This window comes from Podospora pseudopauciseta, chromosome 1, assembly GCF_035222475.1.
Source record: "Podospora pseudopauciseta strain CBS 411.78 chromosome 1, whole genome shotgun sequence".
Lineage (NCBI taxonomy): Eukaryota > Fungi > Ascomycota > Sordariomycetes > Sordariales > Podosporaceae > Podospora > Podospora pseudopauciseta.
Genome location: NC_085892.1, coordinates 4,450,091 through 4,471,536, shown reverse-complemented (window position 1 = coordinate 4,471,536; position 21,446 = coordinate 4,450,091). Strand labels below are relative to the sequence as shown.

The following is a 21,446-nucleotide window of genomic DNA, read 5'->3' as shown; positions in this document are numbered from 1 at the left end:
GCATCTTGTTCGTCGATGCTCGACTGGTACCGGTCCCTCTTTTCGACACCCAAATACCTCGGCTTGATCGTGGGATATGATCGGCCAACAGGCGCTGGCGCTCACATTCAGTATTACCTGTCCGGGAGTTTGTCTCCCATATACACCATCACCACTCTGAAATACTTAGAAACCCTTTATCCCCCCAAAAATGCGTGTTGTTCAGCCTATCCGATATGGGCCCCGATTCGTCGTGCCGCGGCAGCAAGCCCTGCGCCGAAACTTTGGAACAACAGTGAGACTGCAGAGCTATGCCGACACTCTTCCCAATCTCCGTATAGGAGCACACACCCGTGTCATGTTCCAAGGCTTCACGGGCAAGCAGGCAACAGCAAATGCCAAAGACTCGATCGCTTGGGGGACCAACATTGTTGGAGGCGTGAGGCCCGGCCGGACCGGAGAACATTTCGGGCTTCCGGTGCTCCCCACGGTTCAGTCAGTCTGTGTGCTCTGCCTGTGTTCTCACCCAAGTCCCTGCTAACCTAGCCGATAGGCCATGAAAGAACTCAAACCAGATGCAACAGCGATCTATGTAGCAGCTCATCAGGCCCCAGGTGCTATCGAGGAGGCCATTGAAGCCGAGGTTCCTTTGATCGTGGCAGTAGCAGAGCATATTCCTCTGCACGACATGCTTCGAGTAAGCAAGCCGCCACTGCTGAAAATCCCAAAACCAATATTCTGACATTCAAAGATTCATTCTATCTTAAAGACTCAATCCAAGTCTCGCCTGGTCGGTCCAAACTCCCCAGGGATCATCTCCGCCGTGGGAAAGTGTCGAATCGGTGTGCATATGGCCCATATCAACATCCACACTTACTGTACTGAGAACTAACGTCACATTGTCCCAGGATTCCAGCCCTTGCCTTGCTTCTCACCAGGGAAAATTGGAATCATTGCTAAATCAGGTACGCTGAGCTATGAAACTGTGGCGTCAACCACGAGAGCTGGTCTTGGGCAGAGCCTTTGTATAGGCGTGGGCGGTGACATTGTTCCCGGTACAGACCTGAGGGAGGCTTTGACTGTCTTAGAAAATGACAGTGATACGGAGGCTATTGCTCTAATCGGGGAAATCGGCGGTTTGGGTGAGCTGGATGCTGCCGAATGGTATTATTCCGACTTGTTTTTCCAATCCTTCATTTCTATTCCGTGTTCGTGTGCTGACAATGACCTCGCTGGATAGGATCCGAGACTATCATTCTCGCACACAAAGTCCGAAGTAGGTTTATTATGGCCGTTACACAGGTTGTGTCAGCTAACAGCTCAACCATAGGCCAATAGTCGGACTTATCGCTGGGATTCACGAGCCACGCGGTCGTATCATGGGTCACGCCGGAGCTTTCACTATCGCTGGGGAACCCGATGCGAAGGAGAAGATAGAAGCGCTGGTGTCTGTTGGTGTAACAATGGTGACACACCCAGGTCAGTTTGGTGAAGCTTTCAAGGCAAGATTGGGAGGGTCTACACACGGGGTGAACTCCCTAGCTGGTCGCGGCAAATTGGGAAACCAGCGTAGACAGATCCACACGGCTGTCCGTAGACCTCAAACGAGGACTCGGTTTCTAGCAAAACCGTGCACACAGCAACGGCGCCATTTGACATTGTCCGAGGACGACTGTATGGATCTGCTGCGCGAAGCAGGCCTTAACTGCGGCCATTACTCGGGGTTAGGCACTAGGCGCTTCTTAGCCATCGGGGTCGATCGTTCGACCAGATCACCATGTATTCTTGCGGCTCCTACCGTGGATGACGATCAAATCGAGAAGATGGTAAAACGTTACCCCTTCGACTATCGCCACGGTCCAGACGAGCTTGCCATTGAGCGTGTTGCCAGTCACCTGCACATCAGTCTCAAGGAAAGTGCCCATGAATCTCTCCGCCGTCTTGTCCACAGACTATCAGACATATTTTACGAAAAGGAGGCATATCTGATGGAGACAGAGATTGTGGAACGTCTTGGTGAGATCAAGGTGGTTGGTGCCCGCTTCGGCTTTGACGACGCAGCCTATCGAAGCTGCGGACGGCAGACCGAGTTGCAGAAATTGAGAAACACAGCCGTGGAGGATGCCTCTGAGCTCGAGGCGGAAAAGAGTGGCATTATATACATCAAATTGGAGGGCAACGGGACCATCGGAACCTTGGTCAATGGCGCAGGGCTCGCCATGAACACGGTCGATGCCCTGGGGGGCCACGCAACTAATTTTCTCGATACTGGCGGGAAAGCAACTAGCGAGACGGTCAAGCACGGCTTCGAGGTTATCTTGAAAGATCCAAGGGTTCGGGTGATATTTGTGAATATTTTTGGCGGGCTGACTTTGGGGGACATGATCGCCAACGGCATCATAATGGCTTTCAAGGAGCTCTCGCCACGCGTGCCCGTCGTGGTACGGATTCGAGGGACCAACGAGAAGGAGGGACAGAAACTCATCGAGGAAAGTGGCCTCCCGCTTTACGCGTTTGACGATTTCGAGGCGGCTAAGGCGAAGGCGATAGAGCTATCAAGTGCTTAGAAGGTGAAGATGAAGATGAAGGGAAGAAAAGCCAGTTGTGTGGGACAGCTTCTCATTTGTTGGGTGGTGTAATAGTTTTGTAGCTGGGGGTACACATTGTGGACAAGATGATAGAGATTTCAAGTTAGATCGACACATTCCAAGGCATCCAATAGGTTTGTCAGAAGACATTGACAACTTTTAACATCGACGGATCACCTCGGAAGGCCTATAAGTAGCATCGCAGGGCCCGTTGGTTGTATTCGCAGACCTCCCAACTATTATTCTGAAGCTATTTTGTACTCGTTGCTTGCTATACATGCCTGAAAACAAACATATTCATGATGTACGAACGTGGACGCCCGTTTTCAGATGCTTTTGCCCCCGACTGGACAGCATTGGGCGCCTCGATCGCCAGCGGATCATCCATTGTTCCCAAAATCTGCATTTGTTGAAGTTTCCAACTCCTCAGAAGCCAGACTATGAAAGAACGCGTGCGATTAGAATGTATTGTGACAATGCAGACAGGTTTGAAGCAAAAGGGAACGTACTGGACACGAAAGAGGCAATATACATGACCCCCGTGAAAATCTGGACATTCAGGTATCCATCAACGCCAGATGTTCTCAGCATCAGACCAATCACTTCGGCGCTGTTCAGCGATTTGCGTCAATAACTGTGGGGCAGAAATGCATGGCCAAGTGGATGGAAGCTTACAAGGTGGCTGGAAGAACAAGAACAAGCCAATAAATTGAAAGAGCAGCAGGTAGTAGTGAGAGACCGACCACCTCAGCTCCAACGGGAGCCACACAAGGCCAGATGATGCCGGCAAACGCCCCGAACAGGGCGTATATGATCAACCCTGGGTACGACTTCCCGGCGAAGACCCACAAGAAGAAAGCAACCACGCCGGCGGTGAGCGTCCCAAGGCCAGCGACGTTGAGTCTCCCAACATGGTCACTGGCGAGTCCAATGAGAGGTCTTCCAATGCCTTGCGATACTGCCAGCCCCAAATGAATCAGCATCTTGTATGTATGCACAGTTGTTTGAGCAAGAGAAGAGAAGTGGCCCACTTACAGTTGAAGATAGCGGCAGCCAGGGAACCCTGGCTGGCACTGAAGCCAACTTGTTGAGCATAGTCCGTGATGGAAAATACAACAATGACATAACTCATGAGAGAAAAGAAGCCCCAACCCAAGAATAGCCAATATTCAGGTAGTTTGAAGAGATCCAGATGGAAGGGCACATGCTTCGCCCCGACCGCCTTGTTGCGATCACGGAGGATCAAGCTGCACCCACCGTTGACCACAAACGCCACAATGGCGAGGATTCTGAAAGCCCATGGCAGCCCCAGGTTGGTTATCATGGCATTGGTTGCCACGGAGTATGTGAGGCCACCAAATCCAGAGCCAGATGTCGCCACAGCGTTGGCAAAGGAACGTCGCTTAACAAACCACTGGGGCACTACACCGACTGTTGCTGTAAAACAAAACCCCAAACCAACTCCAAAACACACTCCTTGGCTTAGGATTAGGTGATATATGTGAGTCGAGAAGGAGGCTCCCACAAATGAGATGCTTAATGAGAGTTAGCATGGTGGCATTGCTGGATATCAGAGTGATCCGACTCACGCTTCGAACACAACCCCTATCCGAAACGTAGATATGGTTCCAAACCTCCCTATACACCATGTCACCAGTGGAGAGACGAGCAGCGCTGAAAAGAGTGACAGGTGTCAGTCAAAAGCAACCTTGGTAAGCGAGCTGCTGTGTGGATGGACTCACAGATCGAGATTGAGAGACCGCCAACAAAAGCAAAGGCAAGCGGTGAAGAGCCAGCGATATCTCGAGAGCGCAAGTAATAGGCAAGAAACACGGCGTATGATGAGTTTAGGCCCCATGTATGAGCGTTGACCAGGGCGACTGAGAAGACAACCATCCTAGAGAATACGAAGTCAGATTGGCAGGGAGACTGATAGTAGAGTGCTAGCAAACTAACCAGCCATATCCACCTTCCTTGAATTCTTTCACTTCGGAAGAGTCACTTTCCCCTGTTATCTCTTCCTTTCCAGATCTCGTGGTTCCCTCAACATCGACCAGCCCAGTCTCAGGGGCTGACGTGCCCGGCAACCTGCCTGGGACAGGCGAACTTGGGATCATTGCGAAGGCTTGGGGAAGGGTTTAAAAGGCGAGCGAGAAAAAAACCAAGAGATTATTGGAAACGCATCCAGTTCATGGCAATTAATAATCGCTAGAAGTTGTGATGATCGCTAGAAGTTGTGGATAGTTCAAAGACAGTACCAGCAACAAAACTAAATCAATAAGAAGACGAAACTAGGAGAGACCCCTCATGCCCGATCAACAACAGACCGGGTAAGATATCCGCAAGGCCTGTCACCGGCCTAGGATGGGAATAAGGATGACAAACTGCGGAAAAAAAAAGATATCACCATACCGACTCGATACGTCTTAGTCAATAATATATGGGAGAATGCCTGGGACTCGGCCGAGGACGGGCACCCTGTTACCTGCTCTCCACCTGACAAAGGTCGATGGATTTGATCCTGGACGGTCCCAACCCGCCTCGGCAAAGCGGGTCTCTTCAATGACACCCACATCCACCAGGGCGGTCAGTCTGGACTTTGCCACGGCAAGAGATGCCAAGCCTGGTAGAGCTAACGTCAGAAGAGAAGCTTCATGTATGTACACTAGACTGGCGGTTCCGATGAGGTATTCAAGGTAGAGAGTGTCATCAGTGCGGATTGGGCAGAAGCTGGGCTCCAAGAAACAAAGCTACTGAAGAATCCAGATTCCAACACCACCTCAGTCGGGAATAAGTGGTGCGGGGAGGCGGGAGAGCCCGGTTGTCGGTGTTTGCTTGCCAACATGCAGTAGCACCAGCATGTGCTCTCTTACATCTCTGCAACCGTGGACTGCTGTTGGGCAATGACAGATGTGTCCACTGCAGGCCAAGTCGGCCACTTCTGTCTGGCGCCCTGAAGCCATTCGCATCATATTTTCTTGACAGCAGGCAAAGGCTTCTAGGAAATCCCTGTTTCGCGTGGTTTTTGTTTCTAAACTTTCAGCCGCCAATCGCCAACCTTGAACCAGGTACGTACTGGCTGCACGCACTCTTGGTCGCGGCATCTTCCAGGTTCTAGCGCTTGCCGAAAGTGGATGGTCGCCTGGGGAACCCCCGTTGTTTGTCACATTGCGTGGTCCAATGGCAGGGCCGAAATCTCGGTGCATCTCTGTTGTTCACAGCTCCAGTCTGCAACTCTAGGTGCTTCGACCAGCCCTTTTCTCGCCCTTTTCCGCCCTCCCCCGTTCTTTACTCACCTCCAATCCGTCGACATCCCTGGCTCACCGGCGCACCCGCCGCCCTGCCTAGCAACCTCGTTGAAACACCACCGCTGTATATGATAAACAACCAGCTATTATAGTCCCGAGCATAAATTCACCTGACGTCTTGATGCCTGCCCTCTCCACCTGCTTTCCGAGACCATCTACACTACACTGGACACAGCACCACAGCTACAGCTACTACGATCACAATAGTTTTATCCTTACCTCGACGACAACACCCCGAAACGAACCCCTACAGCCCCAGGAGGAGGACTGATGTTTGCACACAATAAGCCCAGGGAACGGGGCTCTCCCCGGAAAGTGACGCCGCCGTCACCTTCGTACATGTCGAACGAGCAATTCGGTATGTGCGCATGCAATCTGGCGACTGCCGCCGCAACTGATGCTGATGAAATATGTAGCCGCGTACCTGGCAGACCTGCGCAACAACCGCATCAACCGGCCCGGCGGTGCTCGTCCTCTTCCCACCTCCCCCACAAAGCAACGAGATGTAGCCGGGCTACCCCCTAGTGGCCCGTCCATGGGAGCCATGCCAGCTTCCGAAACATCATCACTTCGCCACCATCATCACAACGACAGCCAGCAGCAAGGGTCCCCCTTAGAAGTCAGCGGGATAGGGCCCTCCGCAAGTCTTCCGTCCATGTCCGCCAGTATATCATCAAGATTTTCAGCGGGAACCCGGGGGAGAGACTATTACCCGAACCGCCCGGTCCAGCCGTTGAAGCCGTCAGACGTCGTACCAAGTGCAACCTATATCGAACGGGGTCAGAGATGGATGGAAAAGGAGGAGGCGTTTTCGCTGCGGCAGGCTATGGAGGATATGACAGTCAAAAATGAGGAAGTAAAGGAAGATGGTGCGCCGGTTGCCGAGGATGAGGATGAAAAGCGGCTTTACAACGCTGCTCTCGACGAGGCTGCCGAGCTGGTATGGCAGCACCAGAATCCTGGCAAAGTGCCTCAGCCAGGCACCCCTTATCGATACAAATCCCACCTTCGCAAGGACAGCTATGCGCACGCACGTACGGCGAGCGTGGGCATGTATGGCAATGATGTTGCTCCAACTGGACTGGCGAGAAATTCTACTTCTACGTCAGTTTCCGGCAGCTCGAGCGAAGGTGAAGATGGGCCTGCGTCTATCAGAAGTCGTTCGTCTTTCACCTCGGCTCATCCGGTCGACAGTGGGCGAGGAAGTCTCGATTCGTTGCGGGGGGGTTCAGCTGAGGCTCGGAATGCAAAGACATACAACGGAGTCGCGGCTCCCGCAGGGCCTCGGCCAGCGGGGCGCCGTCGAAGCAGCCTCAAGAGAAACATCAGTGGCGAAGTCCAAAAGCCTTTTTCTGGTGATCAGATCTGGGAAGAACCCGACAGCCAGGAAGCTGAGCGTGCTGAAGATCCGTTCCCACAAGATGGGAAAGCTCAGGCCCTGCAGTCAAAACCAAGGAACCCGTTAAACCGTGTGCAGTTTGCTCCCGAGGCACAATCGGTTGCGGTCACGTTTCCACCGTCCCCCCAAAAGCGCATCAATAGATTTGAGATTCATCGCAACCCTCCAACCCAATCGAGGAATCCTGCTTATACCACAAACTCGCGCCCACAAGCTCCTGTGGTGCGTGAGGACGTGCCTCGAAAGCACGGTATCGAGGTTCGGAGCGACGAGATTCGGCAGGCCACCACTATGAAGCTCAAAGACCGTAGTCCAGCGCTACCCACGCCATCTGCCGTCAGTGACGTTCCGGGGCGACCAATCGTAAGCTTTGATAAGAATTGGAAGCCCCATGAGGAGGCTACTGACGATAAGTCAGACTCGACGAGGTCCGGACGAGGCATCGAAGCCCAGCATCCCGTGTGCCTCGTCCCTGGCCGGATCCTCTCCAAGCAGTCCAAAGAAGCCCAGCAGCAAGCGCCGCCGATCCCTTCTATTTCTGTTTCGGATGATTCTCCGACCCCATCGCCGCCTACGCGCCGCTCACCGTTCCGCCGCCCACAACCAGCGCCGCCCACTATTCAAGTAGATGGGCCTGCTGTTCCCTCGATTTCGGTGTCGGACACCTCCTCGCCCGCTGCCCCGCCAGTTCCGTCCATCGTAATCGCGCCTGACGATGCCGATGACGGTCCGAGTATCCCCGTGATCGTGACCCCGGACGACAGCGCGAGTACGAATAATAGTGGCGGCTCGCGGCGGCCACTCCCCACTCCTCAACCAGGAGCGCCTCGTGTCAGGCAGGCTGCAGCCCGTCCTAGAGGACACTGGACTCCTGACCCTAGGCCCGTGGGCAGCAGGGCGACGGCTCGCTGCCACGAGTGCGGCCACTTCATCGAGGGCCGCTTCGTCTCACTGGCAGGTAACTCAGAGCGATTCCACCCGCAGTGCTTCACCTGCTTTTCCTGCGGGACCTCCCTCGAGGCACTGGAGATTTCTCCCGAGCCAGATCACTATCGTGCCCAGCGCCTCGAGCGCATCTCTCGCCGCGCTGCTGGCGAGATACTCCCCGAAAAGCCGGGCGAGACGGAAGCAGAGGACGGCGACGAACGCTTGCGCTTCTTCTGCCACCTCGACTGGCACGAACTGTTTGCACCAAGGTGCAAGCACTGCAAAACGCCCATCATGGGTGAACATGTTGTGGCGCTTGGCTCACACTGGCATTTTGGTCACTTTTTCTGCGCCGAGTGCGGTGATCCGTTTGAAAAGGGCATGACGCATATCGAAAAGGACGGCTATGCGTGGTGTGTCTCTTGCCAGACGAAGCGCACAGAGCGGAGGGCACCCAAGTGCCGCGCCTGTAGGAAGGCTGTCATCGGACAATACATTCGGGCGCTGGGCGGCGAGTGGCATGACGAGTGCTTCCGCTGCGCTTCCTGCCACGGCGGGTTTGACGACGGCCAGATTTTCCCCCAGGAGGGGCGTGGAGCGCCGGGCGAGACAGTTGTTCTGTGTACCAGGTGCATGGAGGCTGAGCTCAAGGCTTGAGGATTGATTGCATCCATGGGTGTGAGAGGTGCCCTTTTATGGTTACATGATGATCATGGCCGATGAATCGTGTTTTTGCTGTTGTGTTGCATGGCGTACTTGAATACAGTGAGCGGGTCAAGCATATCTATCTGTCTATTTTTGTCTTGGAATGGGGCTTGGGGTTTTAACGGAGGAAGGCATAATAAATCAAAGTCTGTACCTAGATCTGGCGTTGATGACTTTGCAAAATCGCTAACATGAATTCTTTCTCACTTTTACATTCAGGAGGAGCAAGGCGATTGTTGTACTGCACAAGCAGAACTTCGCAGTCACAAAATCAGCAGCAAAAAGATCAGAATTATTGCAAAGTTGACTTTCCGTAAATTGTGTCATAGTACTACGCCCCGAAATGCGCCAGAATCAGAATCCTTCCACTGGCAAAAAGAACATCGCAATAGCCAGAGATGACAATCATCTCTGCCTTCATCAAGACCAGGCCGCCCAAGATAACACCATCCATCCCATCCGATGTTGACTTGTTCCCACCTCATTGGTACTGTGCCTGTGCACCAACGACTGTGACCACTGTTAAGCCATGAATGCCAATGCTCTCCTTCGCTCCGCTGACTCATCATGGAAATCTACCATCCACTTATATGAGGTCAAGACATGTCCTGACGATTTTCCCAGTTTGCAGTGCCCATAATCCCAAAAGGATCGGGGAAGAAAGGCTTTCTTGGATGTCTAGAGACCACCACCACCGACTTGTTCCTGGTGAACCTCGAGAGTGTCCCCATCCTGCATTTCGAGCTAAAACCAACGTAGACCAAATCGATTAGTGAACTGCCCTGCCCCAAGTATAACTGCAATGGACGAAGAGCATGAAAAGCCTGAAGCGTCCAGGGGCAAACAAACATACCGTATCTGGGGTGTCGGAAGGTTGGACACGCTGGCCTTCGAAGAGAAACCTGACCGACTGGATGGTCTTACCCTGGCGTTCGCAGAAGGCAGTCATCAGCTTCTCCAGTTTGGTGCTTCGTTTGATCTTGAAGAAGACCTCGTTGTTGTTGTCAGTCACCTTGATGTTAAGGTGCTCGCTGCCACCCTGGGGGACATCGGGGCCCTGGCCAGGGGAACCGTTCTCCGCAGCGTCGGCCATTGCGAATTCTTGAGAGGGGTTGGTTGTCGTCTGTGAGAAGGTGAGCTGTGAGCGTGGGAAATTAGCCCTTCTTGATTCGAAAAATGTCTTTGTTGGGCTGTGGCAACTCGGATTGTGCGGAAGTGAGTGGAAGAGAAGTAGGCTGCTCGGAGGGGCGAGTTGCAGATAATGGGCGACTTCGGGAGATGGGAAGCGCGCGTGCCTAGGGGTGCCTGTGCCTGTGCCTGGAGAGGAACGGAGCTGCCCTGGGCGCGAAGTCGCCTACGGGATGGAGGGGCAGAGGAAGCGCTTACGACGTACCTGAGCGGGATGTACCTGAGCGGAGTGTCGCGGCCGATTTGGGATTCACGTAGGGGATGTGAACCTTTCAGTGATCGATGGTTTGGACGAAGGGGGAGATGAGTACTGTGGAGGAAAGGAAGTAATCGGAAAGCGCACTGTGAACTGACGCTGGCGACAAAAGGTGGGATGTGGCGGTTCGTTTGCGCGGGGCGGTTGTTGCAGCTAGGCAGAGGCTTGGTGGGGCTCAAGTTGAATTAAGGTTTTGGGGTTAACTGACGGGCGGGAAGGAAAGCCCAAGCAAGACATAACATCAACCCTACCTAGTAGGGGCTTTTTATTCAAGCAGAAAAACTCCAGCAGTACAATAATCCAGAAGGGATCGGCGAGTTGGGGGCTCTACATACGGTTCCCAAAGTGCCATGGTCCGCTGTCTCACAGCGGACAGCTAGCGGCTCTTTGATTTATGACAGGGATCCTGACATCATTGTTTCCACTCTACTTAAGGATTAGGAACCACGCTGATGCTGTTCGCCAAACTGGCAACCCTACACCGAACACCTGAAGCGTTCTTTGAATACCAAACCCTTATAACCCCGCGAACACGGCGCCATATCTCTTAAGATGGTCGGGCTGCCTTACTCTCGAAATTCTAGACAGGCGGATGTTGACGTTCCAAACTGCAGGCGCTTGTAAGAGATCTCCAAACTGATCCTCCATGCCACCCACGCGCGGTACGTCTGACTTTCCCATCACATGGGAGTGGTTGAAAGAAGAGGACATATGCTGACTAAAAACCAGTGCGCCATACAAAGTGAGCAGGCTATGTAACGTGTAGTTGAGGCTCACGGCCCAGTAAACCATTGTAGCTCACAGGCATCACAGATTGTTTGACGCGGAATGGATTTGACGAAGCCAAGTGTACAAGATATGTCGATGCCCTCTACGAATGTTGCCAGGCATTCTACAAAAAGAACGGCGACGAGGCAACCACGGTTAGCTGCCCGAAGGCGAGCTTGTTAAGGCTGAAAATGGAGCAGAGGGAGAAGGCGAAGCAATAATACAAATGGTCAAGATATCAAAATGTATCACACATCCAATGCGTCCACCTGAACGCCCTGTGAAGGTGCAGGTAACTTATGAGGAGAGTGCATATTTACTCTAGGCGATCGTTGAGCGCGCGAGAGGCCGCGTGGACCTGAACAAGAACTGAGGCCTTGTTCCGAGACTCTAAGACGAATGCCAAAGACATGAAGAAGAAAAGAGGAAAAGTCCAAAATTTTCCAATCGCCAAAGCTTTTTCTAGTTCGCTGAGTTGGGTGGAGCCCAGGGCGAGCGCGAAGCTAGGGCCCCCATACGGTCCGTGCTTATACTGAGAGTCTGGCTCAAGAAGCTTGGCAGTCTAATAACTGGGGAGCTCACTCTCCAGGGCTTCGACGCTGCTCTCAAGCCCAATTTTTCGAACGGCAATGACGCGACCGCGTCCAACAGCTCAAAGGGACCACCACCATCGATACCCACCCTCCAGGGAGATAGGTAGATTACCAACACATTACTGCCGCCAATCTCTCCGAAACCACCAATTGACCCCGGCGCTGAACAGAAAATTCATTCAACGCCCAACATTGAGCATACGATGCAATAGACTTTCAGACTGTTTGCGCAAGATCCACTTCACTGCTCCCAACAGACCACAGTAAGACGAAGCCACGGCCATTCGCAGACTGGGCAAGACTGTGTGAATCAGAGACTCTTGCGTTGTATTATTTCAACTTCATTATCCCATCGGCGTCATGGCGCCTGGATTTGTGAGCAATTCCATGTGTTCAATCTCGAGCTGGTTGAAACGTTGCTGACAGCACCTGCTCGATAGAATTTTCCATCCATCTCCCAGGAAAGCTCCCGGGCTAGCTTGGAGAGTCGACTTCGAGGTCAGAACCCTTCTCCATGATGCAATTCCTGTGTTTCATCTAACTTGAGTGCGCAGAACCGTCACACCGCGAAATGACCGACCTCGAGTCTACCTACCGCCATAGCACCGTCCGAGTCGGGAACGACGTCGATTTCTTCGCTGCTGAACTGGACCGCTACAACACCGATCTGAGAGGCAGGTCGAACTCTGAGAAACGCGAACAAATCTTCAAACTGCTCGATTCCTACTACAACTATGCACGGAACAGAGTAGACAGGTTGCAAGCAAGTCAGGCGGGAGGACGAAATCGGGGCGCTGTTTGGCAAAGACCAGGCTCGGTGGATGTGGATGTGGACGAAGTTGAAAAAGGCCATTTTTCTGTCAGCGCTGAGGAGGTGCGACGGGCAGAGGAGGAGGCACAAACCTGGGATCTCTTACGGCGCATACTGCCTTTCCGTTACCAAGATTCAGAGCTCGCCGAGGAAAAGAACGGCAGGAATCCGGTGCCCCAGTCGCGGAGAGAATGGTGGGAGGAGTTTCTGATCACCGACTCTGTGGCCAGAGAGAGGAAGATCGTGTTGGAGTGGTTGCAGAACAGCGCCACTCACGGACCACCAGTCGATGTGGTTGTCAGCGAGCTCCAGCACAACGCCGAGAGGGGCGACATCCTGGCACATGGTTGGCTTCATACACGCCACAAGATCAAGCTGCAGAAGAGTGTCAATGGGTACCAGGGTGTGCTTGACCCTAATGCTGCCACTTCCCAATCCCACCTTGGCTCAAATATTCTCGTTACCCAGCTCGATCCAGACGCCGTCACACGCCAAGGCCGAAAGTTAGAGCCGCAGGATGAGTTCTTTGAGCGGGCCATCTGGCTGGGATGCTTTGAGATGCTACGCCGGGGGTACTCCATGTCTGAGATACGGGACTGGTGCGCAGAGAGGACGGAACTGTGGAGAGCAGCTACAATCGCGCCGCTGCCACTTTCAAATCCCCAAGATGATGAACAATTTGATTTTGAGCCAGGCTCGCTCGTGCTCTGGAGAAGGATGTGCTATGCAGCTGCTCATGATGGGGGAACAAGCGAATACGATCGGGCCGTCTATGGACTTCTTGCTGGCGATCTTGAGAGCGTTGACAAGGTGTGCAAGTCGTGGGATGATAAGCTTTTCGCCCACTACAACGCTCTTCTCAGGACACAGTTCGACATTTTCTTGATGAAGAAGGGCGGCAAGGACTTGGTAGCGATCGCTGCGCGTTTTCCGGCCTTCAACGCTGTTGTTTACAACGGTGAGCCGGCCACAGTTGCGAAGCGTCTCGTGGCCAGTTTGGAGAACGATCCGAAGACTAGCAACGAAGCTCTGGGGACTTCCAAGTCGCTCCAAGCCGCCATTGTTGCCAACGACCTGGGCCGGTATCTATTCCATCAAGGTGTTGTGCTTTCCAAGAAGGCGAATGCCAGGGCAAAGTCAAAGCTGATCCCAGAGATCAACTTCCCCATTTCGGAGCACATCAACGAAAAGAAGTACGTTGGTCTGGGCGATTACGACGGGTTGAGGACATTGGCTCATGTCCTCATCATCGTCAACACCCTGGATAGGCTCAGTAACTCCAAGCAAGAAAGCGGCCACAAGGCAATTCGCCACGCCCAGGAGAACATTCTTACCTCCTACGTCAGCTACCTTCGACTCGCCAACCTTGAGGAGCTTGTTCCCCTGTACTGCTCCAAACTCCACGAGGACCGTCTATACGAGGTGCTAGGCAGAAATCTCATTCACATTGTGGGCGATGAACCTCGTGAGCACCAGCTGATCATCATGACCAAGTTGGGAGTCGACATAAAGGAGTTTGGTCGAAAGTTGCCCCTTATCTACCTGAACGATGTCAACGACAAGTCGGTTCGATGCGATGTAAAGGGTCACTTCAAGATTCTGGAAGAGGGGCCGGCCACACTGAAATATGGTAGAATTGTTCGACCGGATTTCATCGGGGATGACTCCAACGACATGGAGGGAGAAAGCGAAGAACTCATCCGCACTCTGGAGTGGCTCATAATGGTCCCCGGGCTGTTCTTGGAGACATGCACCTACGCCATCCGGGTTTATAAGTACTTCTTGAGTAAGTTATTCCTCCACTAATTTTCAGTTGCCCAAATGGATATTAACCTTCCGTAGAACGGGCCGACTTGCGTGCTGCCCGCGCCCTCAGCGTCCGTGTTTCCGGGCGATACATCGCCATGGAGAAGTTGACGTTCATCACCTTTGTGGACCAAAACCAAGATGATGCCCACGGGTGGTTTGATGAGGTCGCTAATCACGATTTCAGTGAAGCCTTCCTTCAAGAGTGTGGCGTCAGCAGAGACAGGCTTCTGAATGTTGTCAGAAACCTATGGGAACTTGAATGTCTCGTCCGAGCACTGGACTCAATGGAGACATTGGCTTCCATGGCTGGTCTCAGCAGAGAGTATGTACCCAGCCCACGTCTACTATTGATGCAACACCGATCTTGCTAACTATGATCACTATAGTCCATCCCACCCCCCTGCGCGCGAAATGTGGACTCAGGCCGTTGGCGACGTGCGCAATGTTAAGAACTGTATGCAGCCGGTGCTGAACAACTGGTTGATGGTCAGCAATGAAGTCGACAACGACTTTCAGGACCTCCGCGAGGCCTATATTCCCGAGACAGTTATCGCATACATCAGCACCCTCCATTTTGCCGGCGGCGCCGTTTCGCGCGACAACTTCATGGAATGCATGGACTTGGCTGCTCTGATTGCCGAGAAGGACTCAAACATAGCTCAGGAGTTCATCAAGTCTGGGAGGATGAAGGAGCTTCTAGAGTCTTTTGCAGCCTGCAGCAAGGCGCTGGCTGTGTCTACGGCTGAGAGCAAAGGCAAGAGCAGCAAAAAACACCGCGAGCTTGGATGGTATGTTCTCCTCTGTTCTGCTTCCCGCAGTGTTTCGATCTGTAGGTCTCATGCTAACTGTTCATAGGTCGAGGGAGCTTTGGTCTATCAAGCCATGAGGGGAGACTGATAGAAATGACATCCAATAAAGGATGTGTTTTTGAGCGCAGAGCTTTGTCAAGTTGGCGGTCTATTGATGTAAGAGGTAATGCAATGTGTGGGTTGGAAGCATCTGGTTGGCGTTTTGGTTCGTTTTGATTCCCAGGTAGAGAGCAGACGTTCTCACACCGCTTGCGAAAGGGGCAGCGATGATAACAATAAAACGATCAGGACAATTTCTTCTGGATGTGGCAAACTAATGCTGAATTAGTTCTGGATGTGTGAGTATGACACCGTAGACTATGTTGATCCTACTCCAAATGCCCCCACAATTTACCGCCATTGGCATTGGCATCTCAAAGAATAGCGAGTGGGTAGCTAGCTGTGCGGGGAAGTCAAGGCGGCTTCATTTTCTACTCTTCATGTCTCCGTTCATTTACACTGAAAAGCGCACTCGTGATACCCAAATTTGTTTTTGCAGCCCCAATTCAAGATGAACCGTCCCAGATCTAGCAACGGCGACGAAGCCGACAGACCCAACTTAAACAACCTGAATGCTAACATAAGAGATGAGAAGACACCACGCTCCACCGCCCCTACTGACAACGACAACACCACCACGACTGTCGTCGCCAGCAACAGCAACAAGATCCCCTATGGCCAGTACCAAATCGACATTTACTTTCAAGCCCTCACGGCGGGGAAGAAGCCCGTCACCACCACCGATCCCAACAAACTTGAACAGCAAGCCCGGGAGGCGATGAGCCCCCAGGGATTCAACTATGTGTTCGGAGGGGCAGGCGAGCAAGCGACGATGCACGCCAACCGGCTGGCTTTCCGGCAGTGGAAGGTCATACCCCGTATGTTGAGAGACACACTGCCTCGCAATCTAAGTGTGAAACTGTTTGGCAAGACATATGGTATGTATTCTCATTCTTCACACACCACAGCGATGTGATTTTCATGAGACCAAGGCAGAAGAAAAACAACATCAGCTAACAAAAGACACCAGACTCCCCCATCCTCATGGCCCCCATCGGCGTGCAATCAGCCTACCACCCCGACGCAGAAACCGGCGTCGCCAAAGCCTGCGCCGCCCTCAACATCCCATTCATCTACAGCACCGCATCCAGCACCCCCCTAGAGGAGATCGTCGCGGCTCTAGAGGACACAGGAGGCCCCAGCCCGCCCTCACCAGAAACAGAAGAGCCCGCCCCACCGGCGCCGACGGATGATCCCGCAACGACAATATCAGCATCAGCATCAGCAGAAGGAAAAGACCCAGGACCAGCCAGACCGCCAACCTCGTCCGCTTCCACCCTAGTCCCTGATCCCAAGCCGTCCAGGTGGTTCCAACTCTACTGGCCTGTTGACGATGACATCACCGCCTCTTTGCTCTCCCGAGCCCGGGTAGCTGGCTGTGAGGTCTTGGTCGTAACACTGGACACCTTCACCATGGCCTGGCGGCCCCTCGACCTCGACACAGGGTTCCTCCCCTTTGCCGTCGGGGAGGGCAATGCCCTCGGATTCAGTGACTCGGTGTTTCGGCAGAAGTTTTCTGACAAGTTTAGCACCGGCGAAAACGAGGCCCAGGTGGAGGACAACATCATTGCTGCGAGCCGGTATTGGGTCGGGGAGGTCTTCTCGGGGCACGCGCACAAGTGGGAGGACCTTGCCACCTTGAGAAAATTGTGGGGGGACAGGCCGATTGTGCTCAAGGGGGTGCTGAGCGTGGAGGATGCAGTGTTGGCGGCGAGAAGTGGAGTTGACGGGATTATCGTGAGCAATCACGGAGGGAGGCAGCTGGATGGGGCGGTGCCTAGTTTGGAGATGCTCCCAGAAATTGTAGACGCCGTTGGGGACCGCTTGACTGTCATGTTCGACTCTGGAATCCGTACAGGGGTGGATGTTCTGAAAGCACTGGCCTTGGGGGCAAAGGCGGTCCTGGTTGGCAGACCGGTGATATATGGTCTTGGAATTGCAGGGACAGAGGGAGCCAAGCATGTGCTGGCTTCGCTTTTGGCTGACGTGGACCAATCTATGGGACTGCTCGGGGTGCAAACGGTGGGTGAGCTTAACAGGAGCATGCTCAGAAAGATAAGCTACGGCGGTGATGTCAAAACATCGCTCTAGGCAGGTGAATACAAAAGGTGCCGCTCATCATGGGCCGATCGGCAATTCACATTCATTCAGCCGCTGGCTCATTCCTGCCCATGGTGCTACGAAATGTCAATATTGATAATCTTGATGTCCTCCGCTGGTTTCTCTTTGTAGGTCTTGACATTTTCGATCCTGTGGATGACATCAAGACCTTGAACGGCGCGTCCAAATATCGTGTGCTTGTTATCAAGCCATGGCTGTCTTCAGTCAGTACCAATATACCCAAAGAAAGGGGTTGCATTACAACATACTGTTTTCTCAGTGGTGATAAAGAACTGGCTCCCGTTGGTATTGGGGCCAGCATTCGCCATACTAACCGTGTATGGCTTATCGTGTTTCAATGTGCTAAATTCATCCTCGAACTCTCTTCCCCAGATACTTTCACCACCGGTTCCATCTCCCAGAGGGTCACCACCCTGAATCATAAACTTACGAATCACACGATGGAAGATGGTGTTGTTGTAGTAGCCGCGTTTTGAATGCGTCACGAAGTTCTCCACGGCCTTGGGAGCTGCATCCGGGAAGAGTCGAATATGAATATCACCGTATGTGGTGTGGATGACCGCCGATGTGCCCGTCTCGGCGACCTTCTTTTGCTCCGTCTTCTTTGCCCCTAGAATCGTGGGTTTCTCGTTTTGAACATCTCTGGTTGACTTGGAGAATTCCTCGTCATTGGTGAACATGTAAAACCGGACCTTGCCCACGCCCGTGGTGATCAATATGGGATCCCTTGTTTCGGATTCTTGAAGAAGCGGGTTGCTGGATGCCGCCATGGCTACCGTAGTGACCCCCTTCTTCTGAGGCTGACCCTGGTAGAGGGCCAGTGCTAGTGGACGATAATGTTCCTCCCGGCCGTACACTTTTATCACTTTATTTGTGAATGTGTTGAGCACCTTGACACCCAGGTAAGAGCCATAGAGGAGAAAGTGACCAGATTCATCGAAGATGAGGTTGAATTTGTCGCGGAGAACTGGGGATTCGATTTCCCGTTCCGTTGCTAACCGGCGACCAAACTCGACTGGATCAAGTTTCTGTATCGCTGTTCCAGCTTGTTGCATTTCCTCAATGACCTGAAGGGACTCATCATAGGTGCGTTGAAGCTTGGCTGAGGCAAAGTCGAAGAGGCGGATTTTCCTGTCAGGGAAGGATATTGTGGCGAAGCGACTCCCATCTGGCGATAGCGTGAGCGAGGTCGGTATGGATTTTGCTTTCTTGAAGTCAAACAGATTCGTTGAGCTCTTGTACTCAAAGACGTTGTCAGGCTTCTGATAAGATCCTCCGGGCTGCCAGTATTCAATCATGCCTCCCTCATCGGCCGATATTACGCAGTCGTAATGGTCGTTGAAAGCCATCAGGGAGACGGGGCTGCGGTGAAGACCGGTGATGGTATGAATAGGTGTCAGGTTTTCACCCCGTCCGTCGTAGATGTGGATGCCAGGCTTTTGGCTATCATCGGATATGGCTAGCAGAGGAAGAGAAGCACCTTTCTTGTGAACCCAGCATACACACCGCGGCACATACTCTAGCTGGATAACAGCTAACAGATCAAATGTCATGACATCGAACAGCTTCACCGTCTTGTCAGGGCCGGCAGTTGCAAAACTCCTCCCATCTGCGCTGGTCGAAACAGAGCGGATCTCCCCCTGGTGGGCCTTGAACTCCTTCACGAACTCGATGCCGTCGGCGACCTTCTTCCAGAACTTGACTACGCCATCCAAAGACGATGTTATGAGGAACTCAGTCAGAGGTGTCATGGTGAGATGTGCCAACTGCTCTTTGTGCATCAGGGACTTGGAGTAACGGGTCGACTTGGGGAGGGCTGAGATGTAGAGCTTTTCGTATGGCAGAACACGGCGCTTCTTTTTGGGCGCTGAGGCGGACGGCAACTGCGGTCCCATGTCATCGTCTGAAGAGCTATCTGAAAGACGCTGTTAGCAAGCGCAAAGGAAGCAGTGGCTGTGGAAAATAAATAGGGCAACACTCACCGGAACCATCATTTTCTGTGAATTCTGCATGGCTGCGCTTGTTGGACTTCAAGTCCTCATCGTTGGTGTTGTCCGCCATGTTGGAATGTCGTATGAGGGTTCCTCCCCAGGGGTTACGTCTGATGGCGATGGTGATGACGATGATATGGCCAAGCCAGTATGGTAGTTAACAATTGCTGGAGAACGCGAACACTTGCGTCGAACGCGCATCCAAATCGGGCATCGCTTCGTCCCGCCAGGCGATGGAGGTGGGGGGGTTGTGCCAAGGCGCTAGAGGCGTTGGAAGCCGTGGGGAAGCTCACAACGCAAAGGGCACCCCTGACTTGCTGAAGGTCATGGCCGATAACCGCGGACATGAGGTGCACTATGACTTGTGAACGTTGACCCTATGGTTCATGGCATCTGCTCTGCTTGTATTCATCCGTTATATCGTTGCACACTTTCGTTCGGTAGCTGGCAGTTGAATCTGTTTTACTACCACTCCTTTGCGAGTAACCTTCCGTTTGCCTATCACCCTGGGTCTTTTCTGATCGAAATCGATGACGTAGAGAGGGTCCATCACACACTCTTTGACAACCTCTTTCTTGCTTTGATCCACATTTCGATAAATATAAGGAAGAGGCCTCATAAGGAATACCGAGATCAGAGGGCATTTAATTTCAACCGTGCATCTTGCTCACCCGCTCGAAATAGGTACGGAATGGCAAACCAACCCCACCCTTTACAGCGGCTCTCCTCGCCTCCAGGGAGCTTCTCAGCCCTCGTACATGCCATCGGTCTTTTGTCATACTCATGCAGCTTTTGGTACCTTCAGCAGTTCCCAACCGAAATTCACTTCGGGTTTGGCGGTGACTTCAACTTCTCAGTACATTACGTTCCACACAAGAGGATGAAAAGGGAAAAGACTGACAAGGGGAACAGCCATCAATGGGCTCGCTTTAGCGACGGCAACGTTTGCCTTTGGCCTGTTGGCCGATCTCACTCTGAGCCCTCGGCTCTTTGGCATCAAAAATGTTCTCTCAGTGTGTTCAACACCCTTGGAAGTTCTGATCAGCATTCTGTACTGGAGCATAAGTGCCATTGACAAGTCCCTCCTTTTCCCACCAGAGTTCGCACTTCTATTCCTCCCAGATTTGTGAGAGTGCCCACGACCCATTGAAATGTCCAATCTAGCTCCAACTTTCACAGTGGATTTCATGCGATGCCAGCCGTCATGTTAACGATGGATCTGATACTACTCAGTCCTCCTTGGACCATCAGAGTTTACAGTGCTCTGGCTCTCAGTACCTGCTTGGCATTTCTATACTGTGGGTGGGTTGAATATTGCTTTGAGCAAAACGGATGGTAGGTAACTCTGCAGACACAGGCAAAGCCTTGTTGCAATGACTTCTGTGTTGCTCTTGTCTGACCATGTCGTGCAGGTACCCGTATCCCATGTTTGAGCTGCTCAAAACTTGGCAGAGAATGATTCTCTTTTCAGTCTCAGCCGGGCTCATGACGACGAGCACACTGGCTCTAAAGTGGCTGTACGGTAAGATTAACGGTATTGAACAGTTCAATAAGGAAGCTCTTCATCCCATCAAGACGGATTGAGATGGTGAGCTCGGAAGTCGGGGCATCCGTACCTGTACAGTTAGCATGTCGTTGGGCGGGATGTTCCCAGCAAGACGATAGAATTCTAGGTCCGACGTCGGCGAGTGGGACCTGCTTCGAGCTCCTGCCTGCCTGCAGTTCAAGACCTTGGAAGCGATGTGGGTGGGGTTCATGTCGAACCACCCTTTCGAGACCTCTGAAGGACCAATGCCTGGAGGTGAATTACACACATTTCGCCCTGCTGTTCTCTGGTTCTCCCATTGTTGATGGCTCTGTGCCTCACACTCGCGTGTCAGAAACCTTTGGGTGAACCAAAGCCAGCTCAGGGCCCAGTGTCTTTGACGTAGTTCTTTGCCGAATGCAAAAGCGATGCTAGGATAAGCCGAGTCTCTTCTGATGGCTTGTAAGTCAGAAAACGGTACATGGCACATTGCCCCACTTTGACTCATTGGGGTTTGCCCCTCTCAAAACTCTATGGGAGGGGAGTAGTTGAATTGACCTTGAGCTCTTT

At 52.7% G+C, this 21,446-nt stretch overlaps 9 protein-coding genes across 9 annotated transcripts; 6 read left to right on the top strand and 3 right to left on the bottom strand.

The window, feature by feature from the left end:
* Positions 1-190: 190 nt before the first annotated feature.
* On the top strand, positions 191-2,814 carry QC763_112650 (uncharacterized protein; the record flags this gene model as incomplete). The annotated part of the gene is made up of 6 exons (XM_062907851.1): positions 191-478; positions 533-676; positions 731-821; positions 888-1,143; positions 1,220-1,255; positions 1,310-2,814. 6 exons carry the CDS (start codon positions 191-193, stop codon positions 2,544-2,546), a joined length of 2,052 nt encoding a protein of 683 aa, XP_062770832.1. The 3' UTR covers positions 2,547-2,814.
* On the bottom strand, positions 2,703-6,167 carry QC763_112640 (uncharacterized protein). The gene is given in 8 exon segments (XM_062907850.1): positions 2,703-3,005; positions 3,077-3,177; positions 3,243-3,525; positions 3,603-4,102; positions 4,157-4,241; positions 4,310-4,464; positions 4,524-4,775; positions 4,795-6,167. 7 exon segments carry the CDS (start codon positions 4,682-4,684, stop codon positions 2,839-2,841), a joined length of 1,452 nt encoding a protein of 483 aa, XP_062770831.1. The 5' UTR covers positions 4,685-4,775; positions 4,795-6,167; the 3' UTR covers positions 2,703-2,838.
* QC763_112630 (uncharacterized protein) lies at positions 5,472-9,201 on the top strand. Its single transcript, XM_062907849.1, has 2 exons — positions 5,472-6,233; positions 6,292-9,201. The coding sequence occupies exons 1-2, from the start codon at positions 6,146-6,148 to the stop codon at positions 8,856-8,858; spliced, it is 2,655 nt and encodes an 884-aa protein (XP_062770830.1). The 5' UTR covers positions 5,472-6,145; the 3' UTR covers positions 8,859-9,201.
* Positions 9,202-9,204: 3 nt separating this feature from the next.
* On the bottom strand, positions 9,205-11,728 carry SMT3 (SUMO protein smt3). Its single transcript, XM_062907848.1, is given in 3 exon segments — positions 9,205-9,650; positions 9,760-10,299; positions 10,315-11,728. 2 exon segments carry the CDS (start codon positions 9,997-9,999, stop codon positions 9,585-9,587), a joined length of 306 nt encoding a protein of 101 aa, XP_062770828.1. The 5' UTR covers positions 10,000-10,299; positions 10,315-11,728; the 3' UTR covers positions 9,205-9,584.
* Positions 10,756-11,598, top strand: CMC4 (Cx9C motif-containing protein 4, mitochondrial). Its single transcript, XM_062907847.1, has 3 exons — positions 10,756-10,905; positions 10,965-11,012; positions 11,148-11,598. The coding sequence occupies exons 1-3, from the start codon at positions 10,903-10,905 to the stop codon at positions 11,337-11,339; spliced, it is 243 nt and encodes an 80-aa protein (XP_062770829.1). The 5' UTR covers positions 10,756-10,902; the 3' UTR covers positions 11,340-11,598.
* On the top strand, positions 11,716-15,217 carry NUP84 (Nucleoporin nup84; the record flags this gene model as incomplete). The annotated part of the gene is made up of 6 exons (XM_062907846.1): positions 11,716-12,086; positions 12,152-12,209; positions 12,266-14,308; positions 14,365-14,653; positions 14,718-15,119; positions 15,187-15,217. The coding sequence occupies exons 1-6, from the start codon at positions 12,072-12,074 to the stop codon at positions 15,215-15,217; spliced, it is 2,838 nt and encodes a 945-aa protein (XP_062770827.1). The 5' UTR covers positions 11,716-12,071.
* A 473-nt stretch (positions 15,218-15,690) lies between these two features.
* QC763_112590 (uncharacterized protein) lies at positions 15,691-17,385 on the top strand (the record flags this gene model as incomplete). The annotated part of the gene is made up of 2 exons (XM_062907845.1): positions 15,691-16,117; positions 16,210-17,385. The coding sequence occupies 2 exons, from the start codon at positions 15,691-15,693 to the stop codon at positions 17,328-17,330; spliced, it is 1,548 nt and encodes a 515-aa protein (XP_062770826.1). The 3' UTR covers positions 17,331-17,385.
* cyp15 (Peptidyl-prolyl cis-trans isomerase cyp15) lies at positions 15,857-21,253 on the bottom strand. Its single transcript, XM_062907844.1, has 5 exons — positions 21,166-21,253; positions 19,887-20,967; positions 19,343-19,825; positions 17,609-19,275; positions 15,857-17,554 (listed from the first exon to the last, which is right to left on the bottom strand). The coding sequence occupies exons 3-5, from the start codon at positions 19,419-19,421 to the stop codon at positions 17,417-17,419; spliced, it is 1,884 nt and encodes a 627-aa protein (XP_062770824.1). The 5' UTR covers positions 19,422-19,825; positions 19,887-20,967; positions 21,166-21,253; the 3' UTR covers positions 15,857-17,416.
* QC763_112570 (uncharacterized protein) lies at positions 19,689-20,935 on the top strand (the record flags this gene model as incomplete). The annotated part of the gene is made up of 5 exons (XM_062907843.1): positions 19,689-19,983; positions 20,036-20,208; positions 20,264-20,477; positions 20,531-20,686; positions 20,764-20,935. Exons 2-5 carry the CDS (start codon positions 20,043-20,045, stop codon positions 20,933-20,935), a joined length of 708 nt encoding a protein of 235 aa, XP_062770825.1. The 5' UTR covers positions 19,689-19,983; positions 20,036-20,042.
* Positions 21,254-21,446: the final 193 nt, after the last annotated feature.